Here is a 27,489-nt window from a genome sequence, read left to right as displayed (position 1 = left end):
GCTGAGAAAAAGAGAACAATAATTATTACTAAACTTATCATGAACTTCCTTGCAGTATTCAAAAGTGGCAAATAATACCAAAGAATTGGAAGACTGTGAGCAAGCTAATAAGCTGGGAGCAGTTAACAGCACATTGAGGCAAGTTTTATTTTAGTATTAAGAAGCCACTCTTACTTAGTTTATTTAATTAATCTTTTTCTCGTGATTTTAATAAAATATTTCTGCTACCCATTAAATTTTCAACTATTTAAAGGAAGGAAAAAGTTACTCTTATCCTAAACCTCATAACAATTTTACCTCTTCTCGAATGATTTACCCTTAGAGTTCTGGAATTTATCATCAGTAGCAAATCTATCCAAAAGCAGAAATTTAGAAGATTACTCAGCAGGGTCTCTGGATCCATTCTTATCATCATTATGGAGAAAAGAGACTTGAACTTCTAAATCTTATATATATAGCAAAGCAATCTGTAAGTTATCTTTCGAATGATAAACTTGCTGCTAATTTAAGTTTCATGGATTTTTTTTTTTCTTGCTGACTTTTCTGCTCTACCAGAACATGATAGAAGCAGTAGGAGAAACAGTCCTATTACCTAGACACACACACATCCAAACCAAACTTCAAACCAACAAATAAGCAGAACAACACATGCAGAACTAGCATATACATCCTTGTGGAAGTAGTTATAGTGGGGGCAATTATGAATACTTCCTAATGCTAGGAGAGTTGTAAAAAATATTCTTGGTGCACAGTTTTCCTTCTCAGCTTCTGTTTAAGACAGTTTGGGGTAGTCTAGATTGAGTTCTACCTCTGCATCACCACAGGCAGTGCTAAGGCAAAACTCAGCGGCAAGGCTCAGTCCATACGTGGTACTTGTTATTGTTGCTATACCTGGGAACAAGGGCACACATACAGTTAGACTGGTCCTCTGAACCTCTGTCTGCCTTGACTGAGGAATGACCTAGATAGTGGCCCCAGATTAAGGGAGACATGACTAGAAAGTGTCAGTGCTGCAGCGAGTGTTCTTAATGTACCCAAGCAGGGCAGAGGTTGTGTGCTGTTGATTAGGGTGAGTAGCACCTGTCAGTGCTGCTGTCTCTAGTCTGTCATGGTCCAAACCTCTGGTAACCACAGATTGATGGTGTGGCATTAGTGCAGCCTCTCATGCAGGCCCTCCTATGGCCTGTACCACCAATACTGGCCTGGCTTCTCTATCTGCCTCTGGCTCTTTTGATTCTTTAGCTATGCAGCAGCTTAGTCTTTCTAGCTCATGACTCCAGTGGCTTCCAGGACTGCCAAGGCTACAAGACCCTGGCTGCAAGTAAGGGTAATAGCTGGGCTGGACACTGAGTTGCTGCTTTTCCAGGCTGTTGCTTCTCCAGGAGGGTTTTTTAAATCTCAAGCCCGCCAAACCTGTGCAGACAGAAGTGCCTGGGCCCTGAGTAGTGGCCTCACTCTTAACTGTCAGCATTTCTGGCTTTCACCTGATCTGTGGCTTGCTCCAGTTACATTCCAGTGATTGGTCCTCTCATGTCCTATGTAGGCATATACCTGTAGGCTTGGGTGAACACTCCATAGTGGATTGTGAGTATAGTTTGTTTCCAGTACGGAGCTCTATGTAGTGAACAAGGAAGGCTAGCAACATGATGCTTCTATTTTTGATGCTGCCCTCATGCATTTAAGATAGAAGATCTGAATATGGATAACTGAATGTAGGTCTCAGTTTATTTAAATAAATGTAGTTGTTCCTTAGCAGTTCAGGTCAGAAATCTTTATTATAGATTCTATTAAATTGAGGTATGACCTGCCATGGGGAAGATGACTTTGGTTTAACAGTTTAGCACCACTTTGGATCAAGGGATCAGAGATACACAGTTCTTGGGATTTTAGATCCTATATGTATAAAAGCAATTTTAATTTAAAATATTCTGAAAGTAAATTTCATCCCTATTTTAGGAAAAGTACAATAATTGCCATAACTTCTAAGTCAGTTGAAAAGGCCAACTTAATTTTTTAATTGACTGTGATATGTATTTTGTAAGTTAATTTTTAGTTAAAAATTCAACTGGGACTAATAGCCACTTTAGTGCAGTTAATATAAGTCACTCATAGAAGTTAGTATCTGCTCTTCATATAACTGTTTCTTAATCATTCCTTCATGTAAGCACTAATAATTGTGACATCATCTAATAAAGAAGTGACCTCAAAATATCTGTAAATGTAAAAATTCTCAACTCCAAATTTAATGATTTTTCTTTTTTATTCCTCCTTCCCTTAGTAATCAAAGCAAGGAAGCTTTCATTGACTGGGCAAGATATGATGATTCACAGGATCACTTTTGTGAACTCGATGGTAATAACTATTATAATTAAATTGTTTTAACTTTATCCCTTTTATAAGACATTTAAATCAATGACAGTGTAACCTGTGTTATAGTTTTAACATTAGATTTTGCTAGATAGATTATATTCATAAGGGCATTTGAGAACCTGTGTTCCATGCCTTGTATTAAGTGCCTTAAAAACATTATTTCTCATCTTTGCAAGTACCTTAATAGGTATGTTTTTTTCCATATCTGGGGAACTAATTCTGTAAAAGACTATTATTTCCCTAAATCATACAGTAGCAAGAGGCTGAGCTGGCATTTTATTGCAGACCTGAGGGAGTCCAAAATCTGTGTTCTTTCCAGTACATCCACACCATCTCCTGTGGTTGAGCCACTTGGTTATAGGATCTTGAATACTGTCTTAGTTACTTTTCTCATTGCTAAGACAAAGTACAAGACAACAAAAATTAAGAGAGGAAAGGTGTATTTAGCTCACGTTTGTGGAGATTTCAGTCCATTATCAGTGGGCTCCAAGGAGTGACATCAAGTAGAGAACAGTTCAGAGTGCCCAGAAGGCAGCCAAAAAAAAAGGATTACCACAGCTTTCTATCCCTTATATGTTCTCCAGGCTACTTAGGGTGGGTAGCACTCACCCTTAATCCTACTTCCCTTGATGCTGCTAGCATTGCACCATGAATCAATTCCCAGCGTCACACTGTATCCAACCACTTTTGAAAAAGCCCCACCTGTGACTGCAGGAGGCTTTGCAGGGACATCTAGACCCAAGCCATAACAAACATACAAACATTTTTACACTGGAATTTTCTTGAGGTCTCAACAAACTCACAATGATACCCTCTAATGTTGAGGAGAACTCTGGTTTGACTTCCTCACAGCCCTCTTTCTGAGAGTCGCCTAGAAGGATCCAAATGTGGGACCCTGTCCAGCAGAGTAACTATCCCTTCTCTGAACAGGAGATAATTATTACACTGATTTGGAAATTTTTATCTGTATTTAATAAGAGCCATGAATAGAAAAATATATTTCCAAAGAGCTGTATTGTATAGGCTGGAATCAGACATTTAGCCTCTTCACCTTTACCTTGTTGCTATTAAATTTTTGGTGATGGGACACAATTTGGGGTTCAAGCATGCACAATTGAAAATGGACAACAGAGGATTTTTTTTATACCCTTCAAGGATCTAAACTGATCATCATGCTTTATAAAAGTTTAAAAAGAATTCAGAACTAGAACTGTGCTATCAATCCATAAGATAAGTTACTATGGGCTTCTAAAGGATAGTAAGTTGAATACTGGGAGGTAAAATATTGTTATCACCATTTATACCATGCTACCTAGGGAAATTTTAAAGAAATATAAGCAAGGGTTCTTTGGGTATCTGGGTATACTAATGGCCAGTTAATGAAATATCCCCATTATGATATTTAGAATTGACACAAGTTTTATCAGAGCAAGCCACTGTACTTGTGTGAAGTTGTGTCACTGTTTACTCTGTTATTTGCTCTTTGGTTGTCATTCTAATTATATTTGCATGTTTAACACTATCGTCAACTCTCTCAAGTCCCTCATGTACTTCTTAAATGTTTTTTAAAAATCTGATCATGCTTATGTTTTTAGATTAATTATTTCTATAATTACAAATTATTCATTTTTTTCATAAGAGTGCTACTCAATTGCAAGGGTTACTTGCTATAGGTCAATCAGTGTGCTAAATTTACTTGTCCCCAGTATAGTGTTAGTATTTTTCTTTTTTGTGGTACTGGAGATTGAACCTAGTGCCTTTGTACTGAGCTACATCCCCAGACCCTACTCTCTTTTTTTCATTTGAAATGGTCTTACTAAATTGCTGCGTTGCTCAGGCTCTGGGTTCAAACTTGCAATCCTCCTGCCTCAGCTTTCCACTGTATTGGGATTAAAGTATGCACCACCATACCCAGTTCTATTTTTAATAACATTAATTTCTTAAGTTATAAAAATGGGAGACAGATTCTGTACAAACTTGTATAAAGTCATCCTTTAAGATTTTTAGGATTATATATTTAAAATAATTAGGATGTTTTTCAGTTTTTTTAATTTAACTCTTACCCATATAAAACTATGCTGCTTACTAATTGGATTACCATCATTTCTCAGAATAGTAGTTTTCATGTGTCCTGATGATTTATACTTATAATTTCTTTTACTGTCAGAGTAGCTTTAGGATCATTGTTTAGTTATTTCTGCTATCTAAATTCAGAATGTTGAAATGTAAAGACTATTCACTCTAATTTATTAGAGAAAATACCCATTTGACCCTGTTCCTGCTGTTTTGCTACTGTTATTGTCTTTGAATGGAAGATGATCCCTATGGATGAAATAACAGCCTTTTAAATAATTTAACAGCTTAATATCCACTAAAGTGAGCTGCTGTACCTGTCCTATTGTTTTCATTATCATCTTTGTGCATGGCTTGCTTCTTTCTTTGGCTCATCAGAGAAGACTGCTCTCCTCTTCCAGTACAGAATAGTAGCCATGATCACTTTATGGAGTCTCTGCACTGCTGGTTTCTTTCAAGAATATGATTCTTTGGCCAAGATGATCCAGCATCCTGACAGGCATGAGAGTTTAAACAAACTAGGGGCTCTGGGGAAAAAATTAGAGCATCTTTCACATGCTAAAGAAATAAAGATAATTGAGATGGAAAACAGTTTCATGTTCTTTTTTAGCATCATCCATAAGTTTCAGCAAACATTGAAAAATGATGAAAAGCTCTTGTAAGTAGAAGCTCAAGAAACAAGCATAGGCCACAGCATGTTAATCACTTACCATTCCCAAGAATATTGAAAAGAGCTACATGATCTTAATGTATTTAGAATTTGTTGTGCTCTTGAGATACTTAGTTTGGCAGTGAATACTTTGCTTGTAAATATTAATACTCATTTCACTCATTTCTTCACACAAAGGAAAATGTCTTCAATGTTTTTATTGCAACACGTTTTTCTTAAAAGAAAACAGTCAACTGTGTATAATAAAATGTCTTCCAAGCTGGATATTTGTGCTCCTTGTAGTCTTACATAGTTGTTAAATGGTAACATCAGTTGTTTTATAAAATAAGTTGAACATTGTGAGGTGGCATTTTTAAGATACACATGAGAAAATGAATCTCTTTTTTGAAGTTATTACTTTTGAAAATAAAATCCATGAGTAGGCTTCAAGGGTGCCACAAACCCATAATGTGCAAAATGTTTATGATAGGAAAGTGTTTGCATGATACTGAGGATCACTGGTGTAAGAGGTAATTACAAGATGCAAAGTAAAACCATGGGCATTGCTTTCTCTCTTTCTTTTTTTGGTACTTGAGGAATGTGACTGTTAAGTGCCTTGTTATGTTTTCTTTCTATATTTGTAATAGAAAAAATATGTTAATAATATTAATTGCTTGGAATAGTTTAAGACTGTCTTCCATAAAGGATTTTACAATGATTGGGAAAATTAAGCTAAGACTGAATCACTTGTTATTTTCTGAAGTATTGAATTACATGTACAGTACTACTTAGATTACATTCTTATCTATTTTTTTTAGTTCAGAGACATGACACTCTGCATGAATCATACCTTAACTGGGGTATGTTTTTGTAATTTTCAGAATTTTTATCTAGGGGCTGGGGATTTAGCTCAGTGGCATAAGCGCCTGCCTTGTAAGCATGTAGTTGTGAGATCGATCCCCGGTACCAAAAAAATTTTTTTTTTATCTTTAAAAATGAAAGTTTAAAATTACATCAGTAGTAGTTACATTAAAAATGTTACAATACCTTTAAGAAAACAGTAGTCACTAAGTCTGTGTATCAAAATAATTTGAGGACTTCAGAAGCTGTAGATGTTCCTTGACTGTGTAGAGCATGTTCTAACAATGAGTGAGTTAGTAGCAATCTGGGGTAGAGTTGGTGGTGCAAGACTGTAGGCTCAATCCTGAATCCCTGACATAGCAATCTATGACTATCAGAAAAAGCTTTTACCCTAGATTGATCTGTGCTGCTATGTCTTACAGATATGTGAGTGAGGAGGCAGGACATGTCTGCACACTAGAAAATGGCTTGTGATCTCGTCACATTACTATTAAACTAAGACAGTGAGAAGGGTATTCAGTGGGGATACATACTTGAAGAGAAGAAAAAACAGTCCAATCTGATAAATTTCCAGAACTAGGAATCATGATTTAGTGGAAAGTCTTTGAATTCTTAGATAATGGTCATATAGAATACAACTTTTTAGCAGGTTTGTAGAGAGAGGAAGAAAAAACTTTTCTGGGATGAGAACATAGTTGGGGTACAGAAAGGTCCACGTAAGTGATCCAGCTGTACCATTATAGAGAAGTTATAGTTGAGGAACAAGCTAATTAAAATCAGTGTCACTGGTCACCCAGGGCAAAGGTGAGCCCCAGCTCTGGTGTGCCTACGAGGGGAACTAATCACTGTATGCTTTCTCCCCAACACTGCTCACTCTAGCATCATGAAAGCTTTGTATAAGTCAGAGACCGACTTATACTTTCCAACAAACAGACAAATGGTAAATGTTTCAGATTTTATGTACTATATAGTCTCTCTGGCAACTCCTCAACTCTGCCACATAAGCCAAAAAACATGGCTGGTCCCAAAAAAACTTCACAAAAACAGGCCAGATTTGGCCCAGAGTATAGTGTGCCAACCATAAAACCCATCCTTTTCATGATTTAAAAAAGTGTTTATAAGTTAAATCATTGAATTGAAAATTTTAAGAAAACAGTTTAAAACTGATATTATTTTATTCTCTGGATTTAACTCCCTTCAAATATATTTTATGTCACCAGATGTGGTGGTGCACACCTGTAATCCCCACACTCAGGAGGCTGAGGCAGGAGGATTTCTATGTGTTTGTGGCCAGCTTGGACTACATAGTGAGTTCAAGGTCAGCCTACACTGTGTAACAAGACCCTGTCTCTCTATATATCAATCATATTTTATATATATATGTATAAATAAATATTGCATATACTTTATATATCTGAATGTTTTATTTTTGTGTTTGTGGAGAGGAGATTGATACTAGTACAGTCTGCACAATCATAGATGACCCTGAATACATGTAGTGTTATATGTGCATACAGAGTATTGATAGTTGTTGACAATACACATCAGGGAACATATATGTTCAGTAATATTTGTGAAGTTTATGCTTAACTTAGTCAACTTTGCAGGTGAACTTAAGAGCTCAAAAAAATATTAGAAATTAAATAATGAATTTTAAAACTACTGAAAACCATACTTTTAATAATTTCAACTTAAACTTTTTAAGTTAAGATTTTAAAAGTTACTGTTAAATCCTGAGTCAATTTGAGTCCTTTATTTGGACAGTTTCCTGTGCCTTAATTTGTTTAGTAAAATAGGTTTGTAATTCTAGAGTCAGAAATAGAGCCAGTATCTTATATAAGAATTTGTTTTGAGGTACTAGGGTTTGAACTCTGGATTTTCCTCATGCTGGGCAAGCATTCTACTACTGAGCTACATCCCCAGCTCCAATGATAATAATTTATAATTACTTTTGTACTTTTCCTACATCTTGAAAGCAGATAATACATTGACCAGATGCCAGTTTTTCTTATGAGGATGGACAATCCTAAACTATGGGCATTGAATGTCCAGTGAATATTGTTCACTCATAGGAAAAGTCAGGTATCTATGTACAGCTGATTTATTCTCATGACGCTGAAAGGTTATAAATCTTTTAAGAAATAAATCTATGCCAAAGCTTATATGTATTATGGTTACACATTTGTGAAGCATATTCATTATAATTTTTCTTCAGCTATGAAAGTATATTTCCTTTGTTGACTCAAAATACAAACCTTAATGGTTAAGACCATTTTGTGTTCTTCAGAGATCTGTATTAAAATGTCCAAGCAGGGAAGATTTAGTGTTCATTTGGGTTTGTCATGGAAAATGGTTAATTTTAGCTATTTCAAGAAGTTTTTAAAAGTTGTGTCTACTATGTACTAGTTTTGGAGAGGAAAAGCACTGTAGTATGCTAATAATGGTTTAAAAATAGTAATTTTTTTAAGCTGGAGCACTATAGCTCTATGAGTAATCAGATTTGAATTAACAAACTTTCTGAGCCGCTTACTTTTATAAGTATATGAATAGACTATCAGAGAAATCTCAATTTTTAATATAAAAAAAAGTTTAAACAAAATAAACATTTCCAAGCCTGTGATTAGATATATACTGTATTTGGAGAAGAAATCATATAAAACATTAAAGCAGGTTATGATTCTGTTCTTTGCATTCCTGGGTAATTAAAACTACGATAACAGATGCATTTCTTAAAAGAACTCTTAAGTATCCAAAGGAAAGGGAAGAGTTATTTTTCCTCTCTAAGTAATTTGCCCATGTTTTACAAATCGTGGGTCAAGAACAGCCACAAGTATGCTAATCACTCAACCACTTATGTTGGAGATTATTTGAAAAGCATAGCATTTCTGTAGCTTTTGGATAGTCCTATTTGCTTTGTAATGCTGAATTCCAGGTAACCAGTGGCTTATAGATGACTTGATCTTGTTCAGATGAGAGATCTCCTGCTGCCCAGTATGTCGACCTTTTGCTGAACCCAGAGCGGTACACTGGCTACAAGGGGCCCTCTGCGTGGAGAGTGTGGAACAGCATCTATGAAGAAAACTGTTTCAAGTAACTGAGGGATCTGGGAGGTGGAGAGGAGAGATTTGTTTCTACTGGGACAAGATTATACATCCAACCAGCTTATGTTTGGGTTTTATGCTCTTTTTTTAGGCCTCGTTCTGTTTATCGACCTTTAAATCCTCTGGCACCCAGCCGAGGTAGGTTTTTGATATATTTTGATGCCTTTAGAGATTGTTTATAAAATGTCTCTGTAACTAAATTCTATAAGGAAATATTTAGCTGTCTTATATTTTGCTTAATTTGAATGGTTAGCAAAACTGTAAGATTAGTTCATAGTTAAAAGATTTCTATATATGTCTTCTGTAATTACTGTCATTTACTGAGTGCCTGGTATGTGCCAGACCCTAATCTAGGAACTTTATGTAGAATACATTAGAAGATATAAGAAATCCACATATACCAGAGACTTCCCTCAACGCTGAATGCCCAGACTCTGCCCCATACTAGTTAAGTCCAAAGTCCTGGGACAAAGACCCAAGCATCTGTGATTTTTCAGTTCTTCAGATGGCTTCAGTGTGTAGCCAAGTTTGAGAACCAGTTGGCTCAGAACAGTGCTTCTGAAGCTTCCCTGTGCATGCAGATCACCATCCCTGAGTCCCTAGGGCTTGGCCAGGGCCCAGGATCCTAATCAGCTCCAGAGTTCAGCAGCAGGGTGCTGACACAGACACAAGGAAGGAGTTCCCTGGACAGTGCTCTGTGCTGCACTGTCCTTGGGAGCAGCCAGTGGCCACATGGACATCAAGCACTGAGATGTGGCAATGTGAACTTGTATTGTTATTTTATTTAATTTTCATTCATTCAAATGTAAAAACTGAAATAGCATAAAATATCAGGACAGTGGGGACCATCTCATTTTTTTCAGTGAAAAATCAAATGGTGGGAGCCATCCTGTAATTGACTGGTCAATTTAGTGCTTGCTTTTTTTTTTTTTTTTTTCCAATCAGTTTTCGTTATTACATTTTAGGTATATACAAATACCTCATTGTTTCTCTGGTGTGAGAAACTAAAAGTGTAAATAAGGGCCAAAGCATATGGTAAGTGGGTATTGTGAAATAGGAAGAAAATGTTCAAATGGGGAGGGGAACAGTGGAGGAGAGAAAGAAGGGAGAAGTTTTTAAAAAAATGAGAAGAGAAGGAAAAAAATGGGAACAAATCTCTGTTTTCCTTAAACCAGGATTGAATTAAGAAATTGAACTCTCTAATGTTGATGAGTCTCTTGGTTTTTCTGAGGACCAAGCAGACTTGGAAGGATGCTTTTAGATTTTCACACTGGCAAATGTTCTCCAGATTCATTCCAAAACTCCTGGAGAAGGGAACTGGATCATCCAAAAGGAGCACAACTTCTTATATTTTGCCTCTTTCACTAATTTATCTCATAGCTTTTCAATTTTCAACTCAAATGTTTTAATTGAACAAAATTTTATAGACATGATAGCAATATAAAAAGTTATAGGCTCAATTCTGAACTGCATAGTAAAACCCTGTCTGAAAAAAACAAAAAGTTATATAAAGTAAAATGGGAAAGCCCCTGCTGCACTTTTCTGTACCATAGTACACCATGTAAAGAAATTCTTCCACACTTCCGTGGTTAATTTTGAAGCAGAAAATATATAATTGTTTACTTAATAAACATCAAGTCTTAAATCATTTCTGTGTTATAGTAATAAGACATGAAACTGCTAGAAGGATAATGAAACTACTACTACATAGAGAAAGTTGGAGGGTGAAGAGGAAAAACAAAGGATAAAATCTACAGAACAAGGGGTTGGGGGAGTGCTGGCCCAGCAGGCAGATGCCAGGAAGCAGTTGTGTAACCTTCCTGAGTGCCGACTGTGAGGATCTCCACTGACCTTCTCAGCTTTTTATCCACCGTTCTCCAATCAGAGCAGTGAGGCGTCTCAACTTGTTTTTCCAAAAGTTTTTGAGCAGTAGAATGTTTTTTCCAAAAGTGAAATGCTCCATTAGAATTCCCCAGAAAAAGCTGACCGAGACAAACCCTCTGTAGAAGCCACAGCCAACCACCTGGCCCCCTGTTGCAGCCCAGCCAGGGTCTCCTAAATCCTCCCATTGAGGTCTCTGTCTCTGTGCTGAAGAGCTGTTATCCAGTAGTCTCCAAGAGTGAAAAAGTGGTCAAAGAGGTGTGTGCATATAAATAAAGGAGCCATGGTATATCTTAATTATTGAAGCTAGTGGTCTTTATGAGTATTTTATTTATTTGCTTACGTTTACAATGTAATATATAAAACTATGTGAAAATCATAATTCTTTAGCCTGCTTATTAAAAAGCCTTATTTGCAGATGTTTGCACACTATGATATGAATAGTTTAACAAACAGTAACTTCTAATACAAACATTTTCTAAAATCTTTTTGTTTTCTCTTTTAGGTGAAGATGATGGTAAGTTGAAATTCTTCTGTTTAGCCAAGCATGGTGGTACACGCCTGTAATCTCAGCACTGGGGAAGTTGAGGCAGGAGGATAGTTGTAAGTTTAGACCAGCCTGGACTACAAAGTGAGCTTGAGGCCAACCTAAATTTGCATAGTGACACCCTGTGTCAAAAAAACTAAATAAATAAATAACAGTAAAAAGAAATTATTCTTTTTGTTTGCTTCAAGTATAGAAGAAACATTTTCAACTCTCAAAATGTGACTTTTCATTTTGGTTTGAAAGAAAAATCTTATTTTTCCAGAAAATAGCTACTAGCGAATGGTGACAAACATAAAATTATTTTTGATATGTAAAGTTATCCTGTTTTTAAAAAAGTATAAAGGTCATTTAATTTAAATGTTCAGTATAGAAACTCAGTTCACATTCCAGTTTCCCCATTTTCTAGTTATTAAAATGTACTTGATTGTACTCTCAAGAAGTCGAGCAAACTTAAAGTAGTTATACCAGATAATTTATAGCTTGATTTTCTTGTACATTTTGAAATTTGTAACTTCAGTTTTCAGTGTAATAATCTGATGAGGAATTTCTCGATAGTTGGTTACTTTATGTGACTGAGTAACTGTCAAAAGACACCCAAAAACCACCAAAATAATAATTTCAGTTGGCTATTTACTTACCTGTTTCAGGGGCACTGTGATGAGTACTGTGCAGAAGAGGAAGATGTATAAGCACAGTGTCTTAGCATTGGGAGCTGACAATGCATAATAGAAATGAGCACTGTACAATAAATAATATAACAAATGAAGAAATGCTCTCTATATAATCAAAGAGTAGGTGATGTAGCTCTTTACAGGTCTGACAAATATGTCACCAGAGTGATGTGGGAAAACATACTGGAGGAGATGTCTTTGGCATTTGAATAAAGGAGCAAATGTATGCCAGTAGAATTGGATAGTACATACTTACTGGAAGCAAATTAAAGTGGGTTGAGTAAGGAAAAGTCGAGCACAGTGGAACATGGAAGGAAGTCACGTTAGCAATAAGACCAGATAGTGGTTGTTTTTTGCTTTTTGTTTTTGCTTTGAAACAAGGTCTCATTAAGTTTCCTAGGTTTGCCCCAAACACTCAATCCTCCTGCCTCAGCCTCTTGAGTAGTTGGGATTACAGCAATCAATCCCGTGCCTAGTTGTAATGTTCACTTAAAATGATTGGCAAAGAGCAAATTATTGATAACTTTTGGTACCACTTGTCAGGTTAGGTAATAATGATCCTTAGTGAGGGTAAGTTGAACAAATGACTGTAGAAACATGTTTGTGCTATTTGCTGAGTATCTCAGGAGGCAAAGAAATTCCCATCATGGGTTTTATACCCTAGACTTCTTACAGCTTCACAGTGTGTTGGGTTTTCTGTTATTTTCTCAATTTAAAAAATAGTTAAAGATAAGAATTTAGGACACACACTAACAGTTTAATCCTTACCAATTGCCATGTTACTTGTTTTCACTCAGAAGTGCTGTATTGGGCCAGGATTAGCTTATTCACTTGCTCTGGCTTTTTAAATTGACAAAAAATTATACATATTTATCATGTCAGCATGATGTTTTGTAGTGTGTATCCATTGTGAAATAGCTAAATCAAGCTAAGTACTACACATTATCTCAAGTACTTACCATTTTTTTATGGTGAAAACACTTAAAATCTTAGTTTTCAGGAGTTTAATAACGTTGTTACTGAGGGTAGTCACCATGTTGTACAGTAAGTCTGTACATATTCCGTCCTATAACTAAAGTTTTGTGGCCTTTGACGTCTATCTCTTTAACTCCAGAATAGCTTCTGGAGCACCAGTACACAGATAATTCACATTCTTCTGTATTCTGTCCACTTTTCTGAAGAAGTATATTGAAAACCAAGGGCTTTTAAAATTACTCCTTAAAACTTAGGTGATTAAGCAAATATGTTTATTGACTTAGGAAAAATGGAATTATTAATAATTTGATCCTGCATTAATTTAATTCACTATTTTTTCTGGAATTTAAAAAATGTACTATGATTTTATCCTCAAAAGCAAATTTAAGATTATTAAACTAGCTTGTCTCCATGGTTTTGGATATTTAAATCTTTAATAAATTTTATGTAATATTTAGACAGAAATGTCTCAAATACTAATAGTAAAATAAGATTTTAAGAACATTCTCTAATGTTGTTTAAATTACATGTGGATTTTATTTTCTAAAATTGTATGCCTGTTTTTCCATTTCACCTTAAGCAATAGACATTTTTAGTGATAGTCCTTAATTTGACATAATAAATATTTTACAGTTTCATTCATTCTAGTATATAAATGAACATTTGAAATATGTATTATTTTAAAGAGAATAAAACCAAATAAAACAGAATAAAACTAATCAGAACAGAACAATGAAAGCAATACAGAACTTCAAAACAAGATAATAGGAAATCAACAGTGGCTACCACAATGTCTCTTGTTTTCTTCAAAAGAACTTCCATACCATCAGACATAATAAAATCAAGACAAAATAAAACCAGTCAAAAGAATGAAAGCATATTTTAAAGAGAATAAGACCAATCAAAATAAAACAGTGAAAGTGATACAGGATTTCAGAACAAGATAATAGAAAATCAGTAATGACTACCATAAAGTCTCTTGCTATCTTCAGAATTGCCCATACCATCATACATAATAAAATCAAACAAAGTGAAACGTTGAATAAAACAAAACAATGAAATGGAACAACAAACAATATAATGGAACAAAACAAAACAGAACAATATTGGATCTCAAAAACAAGACAAAATCTCCCATATTTGCTATATTGCATATTGTTATCTTCTTACTAGATGCTCATACTACCAACCTTAGGCCTGCAAAGTCGGTAGAACAATACAAGCATTAAGTTGTTTTGCTACCTCAGCCCATTGCTTATGGGTGTATGTGTGTGTGTGTGTGTGTGTGTGTGTGTGTGTGTGTGCGCGTGCGCGCGCTTTACCCCGCAACGGTTGGCTCACGGGAAGGGTGAATTGGCCTGTTTCTCCTTCCAGACCCACCATAGTTTCTGCCAACTCATGGGAAGGGCAAATTGGCTCATTTGAAATATTTTAACCTAGTTTCCCCCCACCCTTTTTCATAGGAGAATCATTCTACACATGGCTAGAAGGTAATTTGTCTGTTTTAAATTTATTGGCTTTTTGTAAAAAAAAAAAAAAAAAAAAAAACTTGTGAGTTTTAGGATTTTATTACCTAGACAAATAATTTTGACAGTTGTTTGAAAGGAAATAACACACATTTAAGTTATTTAAAGGAAAAATTATTTGAAAAATTTTGTGGTCAGCTGAAAACTAGTATGTATTATATAGGCCTATTATATAGGCCAGCTTTGCCTAATTGGTTTCCCCAAGCTTACCTCATTCTGTATGTAGTGCTCCTTTGAACTGCTCTTCTGATAACCAGTAAGCAAACCTTTCTTTAAAGTAGAGACATTCCCTTCAGAGAACAGTGGTTTTAAAATAAGGGATGATAAATTGAGTTCAGAAAGTTCTAAACATGTTTGCCTATGTTAATATAGTCAAAACTTGTCTCATTAAAAGATGAAGTGATACAGATCTTAATATATTAGATACTTTGCACTTCTTATTTCTAGTATTGAAAGATAAAATGTTATTTGTGGAAAGCTTTAAAATGTTTTAGGCTTTTAACAATATATGTTAATAAAAAAACAATTTATGTTACCAACTGGATATGTGATACTTTTGAAAACTCCCTTTATCAAGTTACTATTGGCTTATAAAACTAAAAGTTAAAACATACTAGTGGGAAGTGAACAAGTTAAATTACATAGGAAAATTGATATTTCATAGCCATAACCTTACAATAAACAAAGTTAAACTAGTCAATTCTATCTTACTTGCTATTTGGTCATGTTGTCTTACGAATATAACTTTTGTTTTTAATGAACTACATGTGTATATTTGTCATTATTAAAGAAAAGATTGTTGTACACTGTTAAGAGTTATATTGAGAAAATGATTTAAGTAAAAGATGCATAACTATGTTTAATTATTAAGTTCTACTCTAAAGATGCAAACTGTGGAAAGTAGCATTTAGGTTTAAAGAGGTCATCAGAAATGCCAAATGTTGATAACAAGGGTTAGAATAAAATTTGGGATCATACTAGACTCTAGGTCTCAACCATTTTTCTAGTATCCTATTGTTGTGTGTTCCTGAATGTGGATACATGCTTCTAGAGAGCAGTCCTTTTTATTGCCAGCTGGCCTAGCCATTTCAGAGATTCAGTTTTTGTCATCTGGAGCTTCAGAATGACAAAAGCAATCATACCTAAAATATTAGCATAAATGATCCCTGTAAAATGTTTTGAAAACCACTGCATAGTGTGGAAATGCCAAGTATACTGCCACTGTGCATCTAGACCTTTGATAAGACAGAGGAATGTATCAATATTCCATAATTCCATTGCTGAAAATAAATTTGAATGAAATTCTAGAAGAGAAAGAGAACCATTTCCTGAATTGGGCAGTTGAATTTGCTGTGTACAGTTTAAACTAGAAGTTGGTGAGTTTTGCTTTCATAGTTGCTCTTGGCAGATGTTACCTCAGAGCAAGACTGAGAAGGCTTGTACATGCCCTCCATAGTCAGACACACCACCGCCTGGCAGTAGACAGGCAGGAGAAAACCTCTCCAGCAGTATCAGTATGCTGGTAAAGCATTTTGTATGTCTTACTGGTTACCATTTTGCTTGCTGGTACTCCTCTTCCCAGCTCATAAAGTACATTTCTGCCCCACCTTTTCTCACTTATCCCGTCTCACTCTAGGTTAAGGGCTTTATGAGCTTTACAAGTTAGATATCCCAGTTTTCCAGTGCCTGTATTTTAGATATAGGATTTTCATGACCTGTCATTTGTCTGCTCTTCTCTAGCCTTTAAGCCATTTTATTGGAGTTAAGTACCGATAGAGAAGCAGGTTAGAAAGACTAGAAAGTGAATTTCAGATTTATCTTTTGCTACTTGAAAACAGATTTGATGAAATTTTTTTTTTTTTGTCTTTTTCGTTTTTATCGGTACCAGGGATCGAACTCACGACCGCACACTTGCAATGCAGGAGCTTATGCTGCTGAGCTAAATCCCCAGCCCCAAATTTTTATTGTAGAATTAGTACTTAATTATTTACTGGATCTATTCATATTGTTTGTATCCCTTATTATCTATGAGCATTTAAAATTGGCCTTAGACTTCTAAGAGTAAGGTACAAAATAGAATTTTTCTACTTTTTTATTTCTATCCATGAATTCCAAATTAGAGAATAAGATATCAAAAAAGTATTTTTTTCCAATTAGATGCTGCTTGCTATGGGTTATGCTAAGACACAAAAGGTAAATTGAAATTTGAAAGAGCTTCACAAATGCAAAGTATACCACAAAATACCCTTACATTAAGAAAATTTGCCAAGAGTATAGATGACACTGTGCCTTCTACTGTTAAACCCATTTTCTTCCACAGGAGGATGTTAAAATACACACACACACACACACACACACACACACACACACACACACAGCCCTACCTGTCGTGTAATGAAGGGAGAAAGCTTAATTGCTCTAATCCAGTGGATTCTTAAAACTTTACTGTATCTTCATATATTTTAAAATTTTTTTCTCTGAGTATATATATTTTTTTAACACTAGGTACATTCAACAGAAAAAAAGGCATAAAATATCCCCTAAATATCCCCATATCTTTCCTTGAGAAATCAAAAGTAAAAGAATAAAACCAAAAAGGAATAGAAAAAACATAATAAAGATCAGAAAACACAGTCCCTTATCAAACTGCAAACATCCTTTTTCATAAAGATGAACATTTTGATTCTTACATTTCTGTAAAAATAGAAAAGCCTCAGAATAGTATAACCACTTTTATAAAGGAACAGAATTAGAGCTCTAATCCTCCCTAATGCCACGACTTATCACAAAGTTACACCAATCATGACAAAATGGCATTGATAATCATGATAGGCAAACCACCAGAGTACCCAGGTAAGGTCCCAAAATAGATACCTATGTAACAGACAACTGATTTCTGGCAGAGATTCAAAAGCAATTAGATGAAGAAAGGATTGTACCCTCAATAAATATACTGAAACAACTGAATATCCACATGCAAAAAACCCAAACCTTAAAGCACATCAAAAATTTCTTAAGACATCGTGGGCCATCCATGCATGGGCCAAATAATAGAATCAGTAGGATAATTATGAGTAAGTTAACAGTTCCATCAAAAAGAGATAGTAATGGCTTCTCATAAGGAGGATAAGGACAAGGTCCAAGAAATTTTAGAATCTGACATCATTGATTTGTCGTCTAATATCTTGAACAGTTAATTGAGATATTAACAAAAGGACCAGGAATGTACACACATTTACTTTTTATAATTGCACAAGTACCTCCTGTGCTTAGGATGTCTAATACCATCTAATTTTGGAGGATGGCCAGTTTTATTAGTTTTACCTTTTTTGTTTATGAGAGATGGGCTACAATGTCATTTAAAGTCTGTTGAGTATAGGTAAGGCTTCAATATGTATCATATAACCTTTTTGTGGATAAGAGCTGCTGGGTATTGGTTTCATGTGTATGATGTCTTGGGGTTTGGCACCTTTCAGACAAGAACAAACTTTAATCAAAGCATGTATAATCAATATATATAAAGGCATATATAATCAAAGCATTAGTGTTAGACTTGACAGGTAATTGTAGAAACTTTCTAAGTTATAGCAATTTTAACCCATGGCTTTTAGGATCTTTTATTAACAGAATCTGACATTTTGTTGTAAATTCCCCTAGCTTTAGTTAATTATCTCTATATTTTTGATAATGTAGGAGAATCAGATTAATACACTATTTTGACAAATGAAAGACTCATAAGTTTTTATATATGAACAACAATATGTACTATATTCATAAAAATCAGTCTCAGCATCATTTTGATTAGTTGGAAACTTGGAGATATATCTCCAGGATTGGAGTCAGGCTTTTAGATATTACTAAAAGAATGAGAGAAAATTATCCCAGTTACAGTGTAAGCAACCTATATTTTGGTGCCTATATTGAGGTACAGTGCCTGGAAGGAAGACCAGAGTGGAGGACAAATGTCCAGCAATCGGCTTTTTTTTTTTTTTTTTTTTTTTAACCTCTTGTCAAAATTACTCAGGGCTCCTCTGCAGAGATGACAGGCAGAGATGACAGTCTGGCTCGAGGGAGGAGAGGAGTTGAGGACAAAATGGTTGACTCTCTCCAGCTTATTCACTACCAAGTAGGTTCAAAGAAATGCTATTAGAGGCACAGGGAGAAATCGCTACTGCTTGGCCAAGGCAGTAACCTTATAGTTCATTTGGTTTACTAAATTCTTGGCCTAACACATGAAGAGCTTGTGCTATCACCTCCTGGGCAATGTGGGAACTTACTGGCAATGTCCACAGTGTTTGACTGCAGAAGCCCAGACCATTATGTCTTTTTTTTTTTAATTTTAAAAGAAATACAACAGAACGATAAAAGGAATCGAGACAGTGATAAGACATTAAGAAATTTACAATAGTTACTATATTGCATATTGTTGTCCTCTCAAGAATGGCTCAGACTACCCGCTTAGGCCTGAAAAGTCAATCAAATAATACATTTCCTCCAAATCAGCTGGTTGCTCGGGGTTTGCCCACATGCTGGCTGGTTCACAGATGAGGGCTTAGCTTCCTCCCCGCTTCTCCTGGATCTGCACTCCTGACCATTATTTTTTTCTGCATTAAGTTCTCATCATACACAGCTCCATTCTGAAGGCAGATTCTTTCTTTGTCTTCTATTGGGATCATCTTGATCTAGTTGTTTAAATAGTATTTCTTGATTTATTTTTAATGTTTTGAATCTTAATTTGAAAATAAGCCTGTGTAGTGATTATTCTTGATTCAATATTTCAGTTATCTAAATATGCATGATTTCTTTTTCCAATATTTTCCGAACAGGTTTGTGTCTGGAGAAGAGAGTCTTCTATAAGCTTATGTCAGGACTTCATGCCAGTATCAATTTACATCTATGTGCAAATTATCTTATGGAAGGTAATCAGGTTTTAAATAGAGATTTTGCCATTTTCACTGTAAAGATTAATTGGAAGGGGAATATGTATTCTCTAGAGCAGTCTTCTATTAAAACAATGTAATGTATTTCTCTCTCATTTTTTTTTTTTTAGAAACCTGGGGTAAACCGAGTTGGGGACCTAATATCAAAGAATTTAAACGCCGCTTTGACCCCATAGAAACCAAAGGAGAAGGTCCTAGACGGCTTAAGAATCTCTACTTTTTATACTTAATTGAGCTGCGAGCGTTGTCAAAGGTGGCGCCCTATTTTGAACGCTCCATTGTGGATCTTTACACTGGAAACATGGAAGAAGATGCTGACACCAAAACCCTTCTACTGAGTATCTTTCAAGATACAAAGTAAGGACTGTCAGTGTTCTGAGATATCCTGACATTGTGTCCAGAGGATGTGATGCCTGGCATACAACCAAAACCGACTCCTAGGTGTTAGAAAAAGGGAGGAATAGAACTGGGAAGGCAGTGTCAGTAGACCAACAGCATAATTATTTCTAAGGTTTTGTTTGTGATACCAGAAATTAAACTCAGGACCTTGTGCTTGCCACGGAGGTGCTGTGCCACTGAGCTATATCCCCAGCCCATTAAGTATTTCTAAACATGTGAACTAAAAAGAATCTATAAAACTCTGTTAGAGAAACTTTTACACTTGAAAATAGGCTGTATTTTAAAATATGATTTGAGATTTTGTGTTCTCTCACATTGTAATGCTACTTATAAGTTTTTTTCTATCAATTTTGTATTCCTCCAATTGCTATTTAAATCTAAGTGATATCAAAAGTATATTAGCATTAAGATGAATACATAGAGGAGTATTAGCCTTATTTTCCAGAATATAACTTTTTTTAAAAAATGCTTAGTCACTAAAACTCAAGTTTAGTGGATGTTCATATGAGCAGAGAAGAAAAGTTAAAAGGAGCTAAAAGTAAGTTAAGTCTTAAAAGAATATAGAGTGTGCATGTTTTCCACATAAATTGCTTTTCACTTTTAAGATTATCATGCAGTGTCCTCCAGACATGACAGTCTTACTAAATTATACAGCTATTTGTAGTTTAGTCTTTGATTAAATAGTTTTCATGTGAACTGTTACTGTCCTATAAGTGAATAATGAATCCTAAGTACAGAAATAGAAATTTCTCCTTAAGCTCTAATACAAGGTACTTGAATTTTTCATCTGTAGCTTATTATGATACTGTCATTTCACCAGGTCCTTCCCCATGCACTTTGATGAGAAATCCATGTTTGCAGGTGACAAAAAGGGGGCCAAATCATTAAAGGTAAAAACTGTTTTTGGTTGAGGTATAGGATGGGGTGCTGTTTACTGTTTATATTTTAATTGTATTCATGTAAACACTTTTCTTTCCTACATCTACAACTTTTGAACTTCCTCTGATTGGATTGTGCTGTAAATGGTGATCCTCACTTGAGCACCTGTGACAAACAGTGTAGTAGTAAGGAATGATTTAAAACTTAATCATTGTTCTGGGGCCAGCATTCTCATTTAGATACACACAAAGCAAATCCTCAAAAGTAAATGGAACATTAAAAAGATATGTTTTCCATTAGTCTTATAAGGTATCAAATGGAAACAGCAGTTAAATTCCTTAAAAGTAAAAAACATGTATTGTTTACTTTTGAGTGCATCATAATGTATATTTTGGTGTTTTGCATCAATTAGCCCCCAATAAAAAGTTTTAATTAATATGCAGAATGAATTTGTATAAATTTCCATTGTCAGTTTTTGTGATGTTTTGCTATACAAATTCAAATTATTTTTATTTTTGAAAAGCAGCTCATTCATTAATAAACTTAATTCTTATAGATTAAATAGAATTTACTTTTAAAAGACTAATTAAACCAAACTGCCTATAATCTCAGTAATTGGGAGGCTGAAGCAGATTGCAGTAAATTCAAGTCTGGCCTGCACTACATAGTGTGAACTCTATCTCAAAAAAAAGAACATTCTAATTAGTCTGAAAATGTTTTCTGCCTTCTAGGAGGAATTTCGATTACATTTCAAGAATATTTCTCATATTATGGACTGTGTTGGATGTGACAAATGCAGATTATGGGGAAAACTACAGGTATGTTATGCTTTTTCTTCTAAACTATTAACCTTACATTTTTTCACTGAGTCATTGCAAGTATTTACTTAAATATCTTCATTCACTGAATTGAGTTTACCAGCAGGCTGATACATGTGATTTTTCTGTTTTATTGATAAAAAATACAGTTAAACTCTGTTGTGTGTACACATGCAAGAATGTTTTTCTGTTATCTGTTAAAATTTTTCTTGTATCTCATGTCTGTGGTACAATCTCAGGTTCATTTCTGATGCTGATGTATGAATAAAGAATTTTGTGTATTTAAAAGGTAAAATTATAAAAATTGAATTTGTCTTGATAGTCAAAAGAAGTCACTGAGTCACAAGAAACAAAAACTCTACAAAGAACGATCATGACCCTGAATATTCAGTCCAAAAGGATTGTTTGATATTTTTAAATCTTGTTTAAAGATGTACAAAGACGATAAGATTTAGAGAAAATCAAGAGTCAGAATTGTAAGTCAGGTGTGGTGGCACATAATTATAATCTCAGCACTTCGGAGGCTGAAGCAGGAGGATCACAAGGCCAACCTGGGCTACATAATGATTTTGAGGTCAACCTGAACTACATAGCAGGACCAAGTCTCAAAAAACATAATAATTTTAGTGGATGCTACACTGAAATTCAAGGATTTTTTTTCCTCTGTTAATAACTGAGAAATTTAAATAATTATCATTGATAATCTGAGTTTTGAATTACTAGGACCTATAAAAAAAATGATTTGTCTTGGAGGTAGAAAACTTGACCAGCATGCATGAAGCCCTGGGTTCAATTCCAAGCACCAGAAGAAAACAAACAAACAACTCTAAAAAGGAAAAACTTTCAAGTTGACAAATCAAATGTTGTAGTCCTTGTGTAGTATTTTCAAAGTTTAGAACAGAAATCCTAGTAGTTTGAAATAGGGCATGTTCAAGAAGTATTAGACTATCTGGGTTTCCTTAACAGTTTAGCTAAATTTATTACACGTAAACCTTGGAGTAAAAATTATATTGTGCATATACTTTAGCATTTTGGCCAGGCGTGGTGGCACACATCTAATAATTCCAACACTCAGGAGGCTGAGGCAGGAGTATCGCCATGAGTTTGAAGCCAGCCTGAACTGCGTAGGGAGATCTTGTCTCTTTAAAAAAATTGTTTTTTGTGAAAAGTTCAGCTCATAGGAGTTTTCTGATGGTCATCAGGGTGGCTGGGTATTCCATTAAATCTTTATTGGAATTGTGATATGAAGTTATTTGTACATGTGTTTTGTTTTAAGACTCAGGGTTTAGGAACTGCCTTGAAGATACTATTCTCTGAAAAAGAAATCCAAAAGCTTCCAGAGAACAGTCCTTCTAAAGGCTTCCAACTCACACGGCAGGAAATAGTGGCCCTTTTAAATGCTTTTGGAAGGTAAGAACCATTTCTGCAGCAAAGTCTTAATTCCCCTGCAGGTTTCCATCATGCAGAAATCACCTTCTCTTCTACCATAGAATTGGCTTTGGTTTGGTGTGTTGATAAAATGATGCAATTATATTATACCTGTTCTCCCTTTGCCTAGAATAGCCTCAAGGCTGACAAGTCAGTTTTTCCATGGGGCATAGGAAAAATTGTTTCAGAATAACTGCCAGTATTTTTGGTCTGTTTGCCTCTGAATTTTATGAGGAAAATAGTCTCCTAATAATCTTCTTTTTCAGTGGCTCTAACTTATTGCAGCACAATTATAGGAGTCAAGGAAAGCAAGAGAGGAGATTCAACACTTGTCTGCTCTTTATTTCTTAAGCTGTGGAGATTCACACATTTCTACTCCATTTTTTGTTTACAGACATAGTTTGCTTGTTTGAACCACAAGTAGTTTCAAAAATAATTTGAATTTGCCCACAGAGATATTTGCAGTACCAACTGAGGAATACATAGAACACAAGAATAACAATCATAGAAAATAATACTATGCTATGTTAGAAAAATAGGGCAAAAAGTCAAATCAAGGAAAAGTTTTTTTTAATAAGGGATCAAGTGATTCAGAAATTTTTGTGTATGTTTTCTTTGTATATGTTTAAAAGACATGCATATGTTCAAAACACATAATTTAAAATAGATATTACAATTTCCCCTCATAACAGAAATCGTACCTCTTGCTTCCCTATATTTAATGATAACTGTATAGGTTGAGATTTAAAACACAAGATAGAATGTCCAGTGTTAATCTGTATTTTATAAAAAATTCAGTCCACCTACTTCTGAGGACCAAGGAAGTTAACATAGGAGAAATGATAAAATTTATTTGAAATGAAATAGAAATGAAGCCAGACAGGGAGGTTCATGCCTGTAATCCCAGCATGTAGGAGACTGAGATGGATTACCGAAAGTTCAACACCAGTCTGCACAGTAAGTTAAAGACCAGCCTGAACTGCATAGTAAGACTCTGTTTTAGGAAACAAAAAGTGATTGGGCATGGTGGCACATGCCTATAATCCCAGCACTCAGGAGGCTGAGGCAGGTGAATCATTGCAAGTTGGAGACCAGCCCATGCTATAAAATGAGCTCAAGGCCAACCTGAACTACATAGCGAGACTCTGTCTCAAAAAGATGATAAAATAAAGGGAAAATAAAACTGAAATGAAAAAGACTTCAATTGAAATGCTTAAGTCCAAGATTAAAAAAAATAATTTTATGTAAATTTCTCTGAGACTCATAAATGCATTCTTGTAGTTTTAGTTCTGTATCTAGAACCCATTACCTTTATGGTTCTTTAAGAATTTTAGAATCCTGGTCTGTCATTTACTAACAGTGTGGGCTCCACCAAATCCCTGCTGTTCTGGCCTGCTTCCTTTTTAGGTGACAAGAAGAAAATAAAACCTTAGTTTAAATCCATCTACTAGGTGCGTGAACCTGGGGAAATACTTCATCAATTTGAGCCTTGGTTTTCCTGAAATGTAAAAGCAGGGTTCATTGTATGTACTTTGCTGCTTTTCAGTGTTTTTGAGGTCATATACACAATAAGAAGTAGGTAGACTGAATTTTTTATAAAATACAGATTAACACTAGAAAGTTGCACGGCACATCCTAAGCGCTTAATAAATGGTAATATTTCCAGTGTTGATAAAAATAGCTAAACTCTTAAATTGTAGGAAAGAGAAATATTTTTTTTGTCAACTCTCTCTCAGTTGTACATAAGGAAGACTGAGGTTGTAGGGGTTTTTGGAGAAGAGTGTGCTAAATAAAGTGTAAAGTCCAATATAACTGATTTGAGATTATTTATTATGAATTATTCCTGTCTTGGTTTCCAACCTAATCTGCTTTCTATTAAGAAGTACTATGTAGATTCTCTACCTCTTCTAAACTAAGACCAAATAACCAAATAACCAAAACCATGTTTTGTCAGTGTTCAATAAAAAAAAATTAGAGCATACTCATTTAAAACTGGAATCTTCAATGTTTAGTGTTGCTTATATATTTTGGATTTCACTTTTAAATTGTACCCATATGACAGTATCAATAATTTGAAATATGTACACATCATATTAGCTGTATGTACTAACATTGCTTTTTTTCCCCCCTCCTATAGGCTTTCTACAAGTATAAGAGAGTTACAGAATTTTAAAGTCTTATTACAACACAGTAGGTAATGAAGGCTTTTATATGCCTAATTAGACACATAAAGGGACTATGTGAAGCCTTTTTAGTCTTGGACATTCAGCAAAAAGACTAATCTTCTAAGACTTCAAGAATTCTGAACTCTTAAAAGAGAAAATTCAAATGCTCACTTGAATATTTATGATCCATAGTAGATTAATAGAGCTATTTATAAGTGAAGTATATACTTTTAAAAAGTGTGTTATACTAATTCTGTGTTTGTGTTTCTGTCTATTGAATATTATATTTGTTTTGAATTGGTTTTGCTGTTATTCTGTTGTTCTTTTATTTCCATTTGTTGAACTTTCAATGACTATCTGTTCTGGTAACACCATTACCATCTATTGTAGAAAAGGAGAACTAGGGAACCATTGTTGCTCAGGGCTGCCATCAGTGGTAAAATTTATCAGTGACTTAAGGTGTTTTTAGCCTTGCCCAGCACTACAGCTGTCATCTACAATATGGAGTTGTCAGTGCAGTGACTGCCCTTTTGGTGGGTGGTTTCAGAGGTTCCTTAAGATTCCCCAGGATTCCAACTTCAATTTATTGGTTTTATTTGAGGTGTTTAAGTTGTGGTCGCGCTTCTTGGTTTTGGGTCTGAAGGACCTGTGGTGGTGAGAGGTGGCTAGGTGAGTGCTCAGCCAGGCAGATGCACTGTGCACTACTGGGCTGTGCAAGAGTGTTCTTTCCTCAGAGCCTGCAGCTCACTTTCTTCCAACTCTGCCTCTCCTTCTCTCCTAATTTTAGACATGTTTCTTTAAAAGAAAAACCGTGCCCATTCATATAATTATTTCTTGATAAAACAAGTGGAATTCTATGAATTTATAATGCAGATTGAAACTACATAAAATTTGCTATTTCAAAATAAACATTTTTAAAGGGGTTAATTTTGAATACAACCTATGCAATCCTCTAGCTCCCCATCTAGTTTTCTCCAGTGAGACATTTGGCAGGGAGTTGAGGTAGCCCTCTTCCAAGCTTCCTGTCCTCCCTCCTCTTTCCATCTTTGTTCATTTTGTATTGATGGTACTTTGTGTGACCTGGATCAAGGAACAACTCACAGGTCCTAGACTATCAGTTTATAAACCTGGGATTTAAAGTCTTCAAACAGTATTTAAAATCTTGAATCTTTTAAAGATGTCAGGAGATACAATAGGACTGATTTTAAAGGTTGCATCTGTGAAGTAATGTTAGTCTAGTTTCTCCTTAGACTCTTTTGTGAATTAAGTGCCCTTAAACCCACATCTTATTCTGCCAAAGTCTGAAATGTGTTGAGTTTTGACATATTTTAAGTTGTACATAGTTTACCCTCTTTTAAAAATACTTAGCTGTCCTATGAAGAATATAGTTGGGGAGTAAGGTCTCACTGTTTTCTCACCTAATTATCACTAACTTGCTAACCTTGGGATTTGGTTGTGGCAGTGGTGCTTGTAAAATAGTAAAGGCTAGCTTGATGAAAACTTTCTGTACTTTTTCTTTGCTTTTTTAGGGTTGCAAGCATTTTATGGTGAGGGTAGGCTGGGACCTTAAGGCAAACTGCTTTGAAAGCAATTATATACTAATTTTAAGAGTATATTAATTATTTTTAGTGTTCATTTGGAGTTAAACAATGAAAAATTTTGTACTTTGTGTATTTTTTATTTAAATTTAAAATTTTCTAGGTAGTGTTATTTCACCATTCCTGTAGTTAAAAGATAATATTTAAACACTATTACTAAAGAAACTTAGTTGTTTCTATTTATTGCGTTTTTCTTTACTGTAATTTGCCTCAAGCTTAGGAAAAATAGTCTTACTGCGTGTTCTAGGAAATTAGAAGATTTAGTTGGAGTAAGATGTTTTCTTCAAAAGTTTTAATGAATTTTTTCACTAAGAAACAAATGAAGTATTCTTAAGCTGAGATTTAATTAACTATTTTACTGTAAATCAGATTGAGGAGGGCCTGCCAACATTGTGTGTATGTATGTATTTCTAACATTGCGTAACCTGTGGGAGCCTGTGTTCTATCAGCCTGGTGGTGTTGTGTTAGGTCCTTGTACCATGGACTGTCTTCTAGTTCATGTTCCCCTTGCTGCGAGGTGACAGAGGAGCAGTCTGCGTTGTGAACATGCCGGCTAGTGAGCACCTCGTGGCGTTTTGTTTTAATGTTCTCACCTACTTTAAAGTCCA

General features: G+C 34.9%; 1 protein-coding gene across 2 annotated transcripts in view; it reads left to right on the top strand.

The window, feature by feature from the left end:
* Positions 1–27,489, top strand: part of Ero1b (endoplasmic reticulum oxidoreductase 1 beta) — a 54,564-nt gene that overhangs the window by 26,467 nt on the left and 608 nt on the right. The window contains exons 5-16 of one of the 2 annotated variants that reach the window (XM_013156463.3): positions 56–138; positions 2,279–2,352; positions 8,923–9,043; positions 9,146–9,192; positions 11,441–11,452; positions 14,592–14,618; positions 19,481–19,573; positions 19,705–19,951; positions 20,814–20,883; positions 21,604–21,690; positions 22,967–23,100; positions 25,256–25,312. In XM_013156463.3, the coding sequence (XP_013011917.1) occupies positions 56–138; positions 2,279–2,352; positions 8,923–9,043; positions 9,146–9,192; positions 11,441–11,452; positions 14,592–14,618; positions 19,481–19,573; positions 19,705–19,951; positions 20,814–20,883; positions 21,604–21,690; positions 22,967–23,100; positions 25,256–25,312 (1,052 nt within the window). The remainder of the gene's footprint in view (positions 1–55; positions 139–2,278; positions 2,353–8,922; positions 9,044–9,145; positions 9,193–11,440; positions 11,453–14,591; positions 14,619–19,480; positions 19,574–19,704; positions 19,952–20,813; positions 20,884–21,603; positions 21,691–22,966; positions 23,101–25,255; positions 25,313–27,489) is intronic. The other variant, XM_013156464.3, reaches the window with a different exon arrangement.

Source organism: Cavia porcellus, unplaced genomic scaffold (genome assembly GCF_034190915.1).
Source record: "Cavia porcellus strain 051 isolate PalLab524CR breed Dunkin Hartley unplaced genomic scaffold, mCavPor4.1 scaffold_13, whole genome shotgun sequence".
Lineage (NCBI taxonomy): Eukaryota > Metazoa > Chordata > Mammalia > Rodentia > Caviidae > Cavia > Cavia porcellus.
This window is presented reverse-complemented; position numbering and strand designations above follow the sequence as displayed.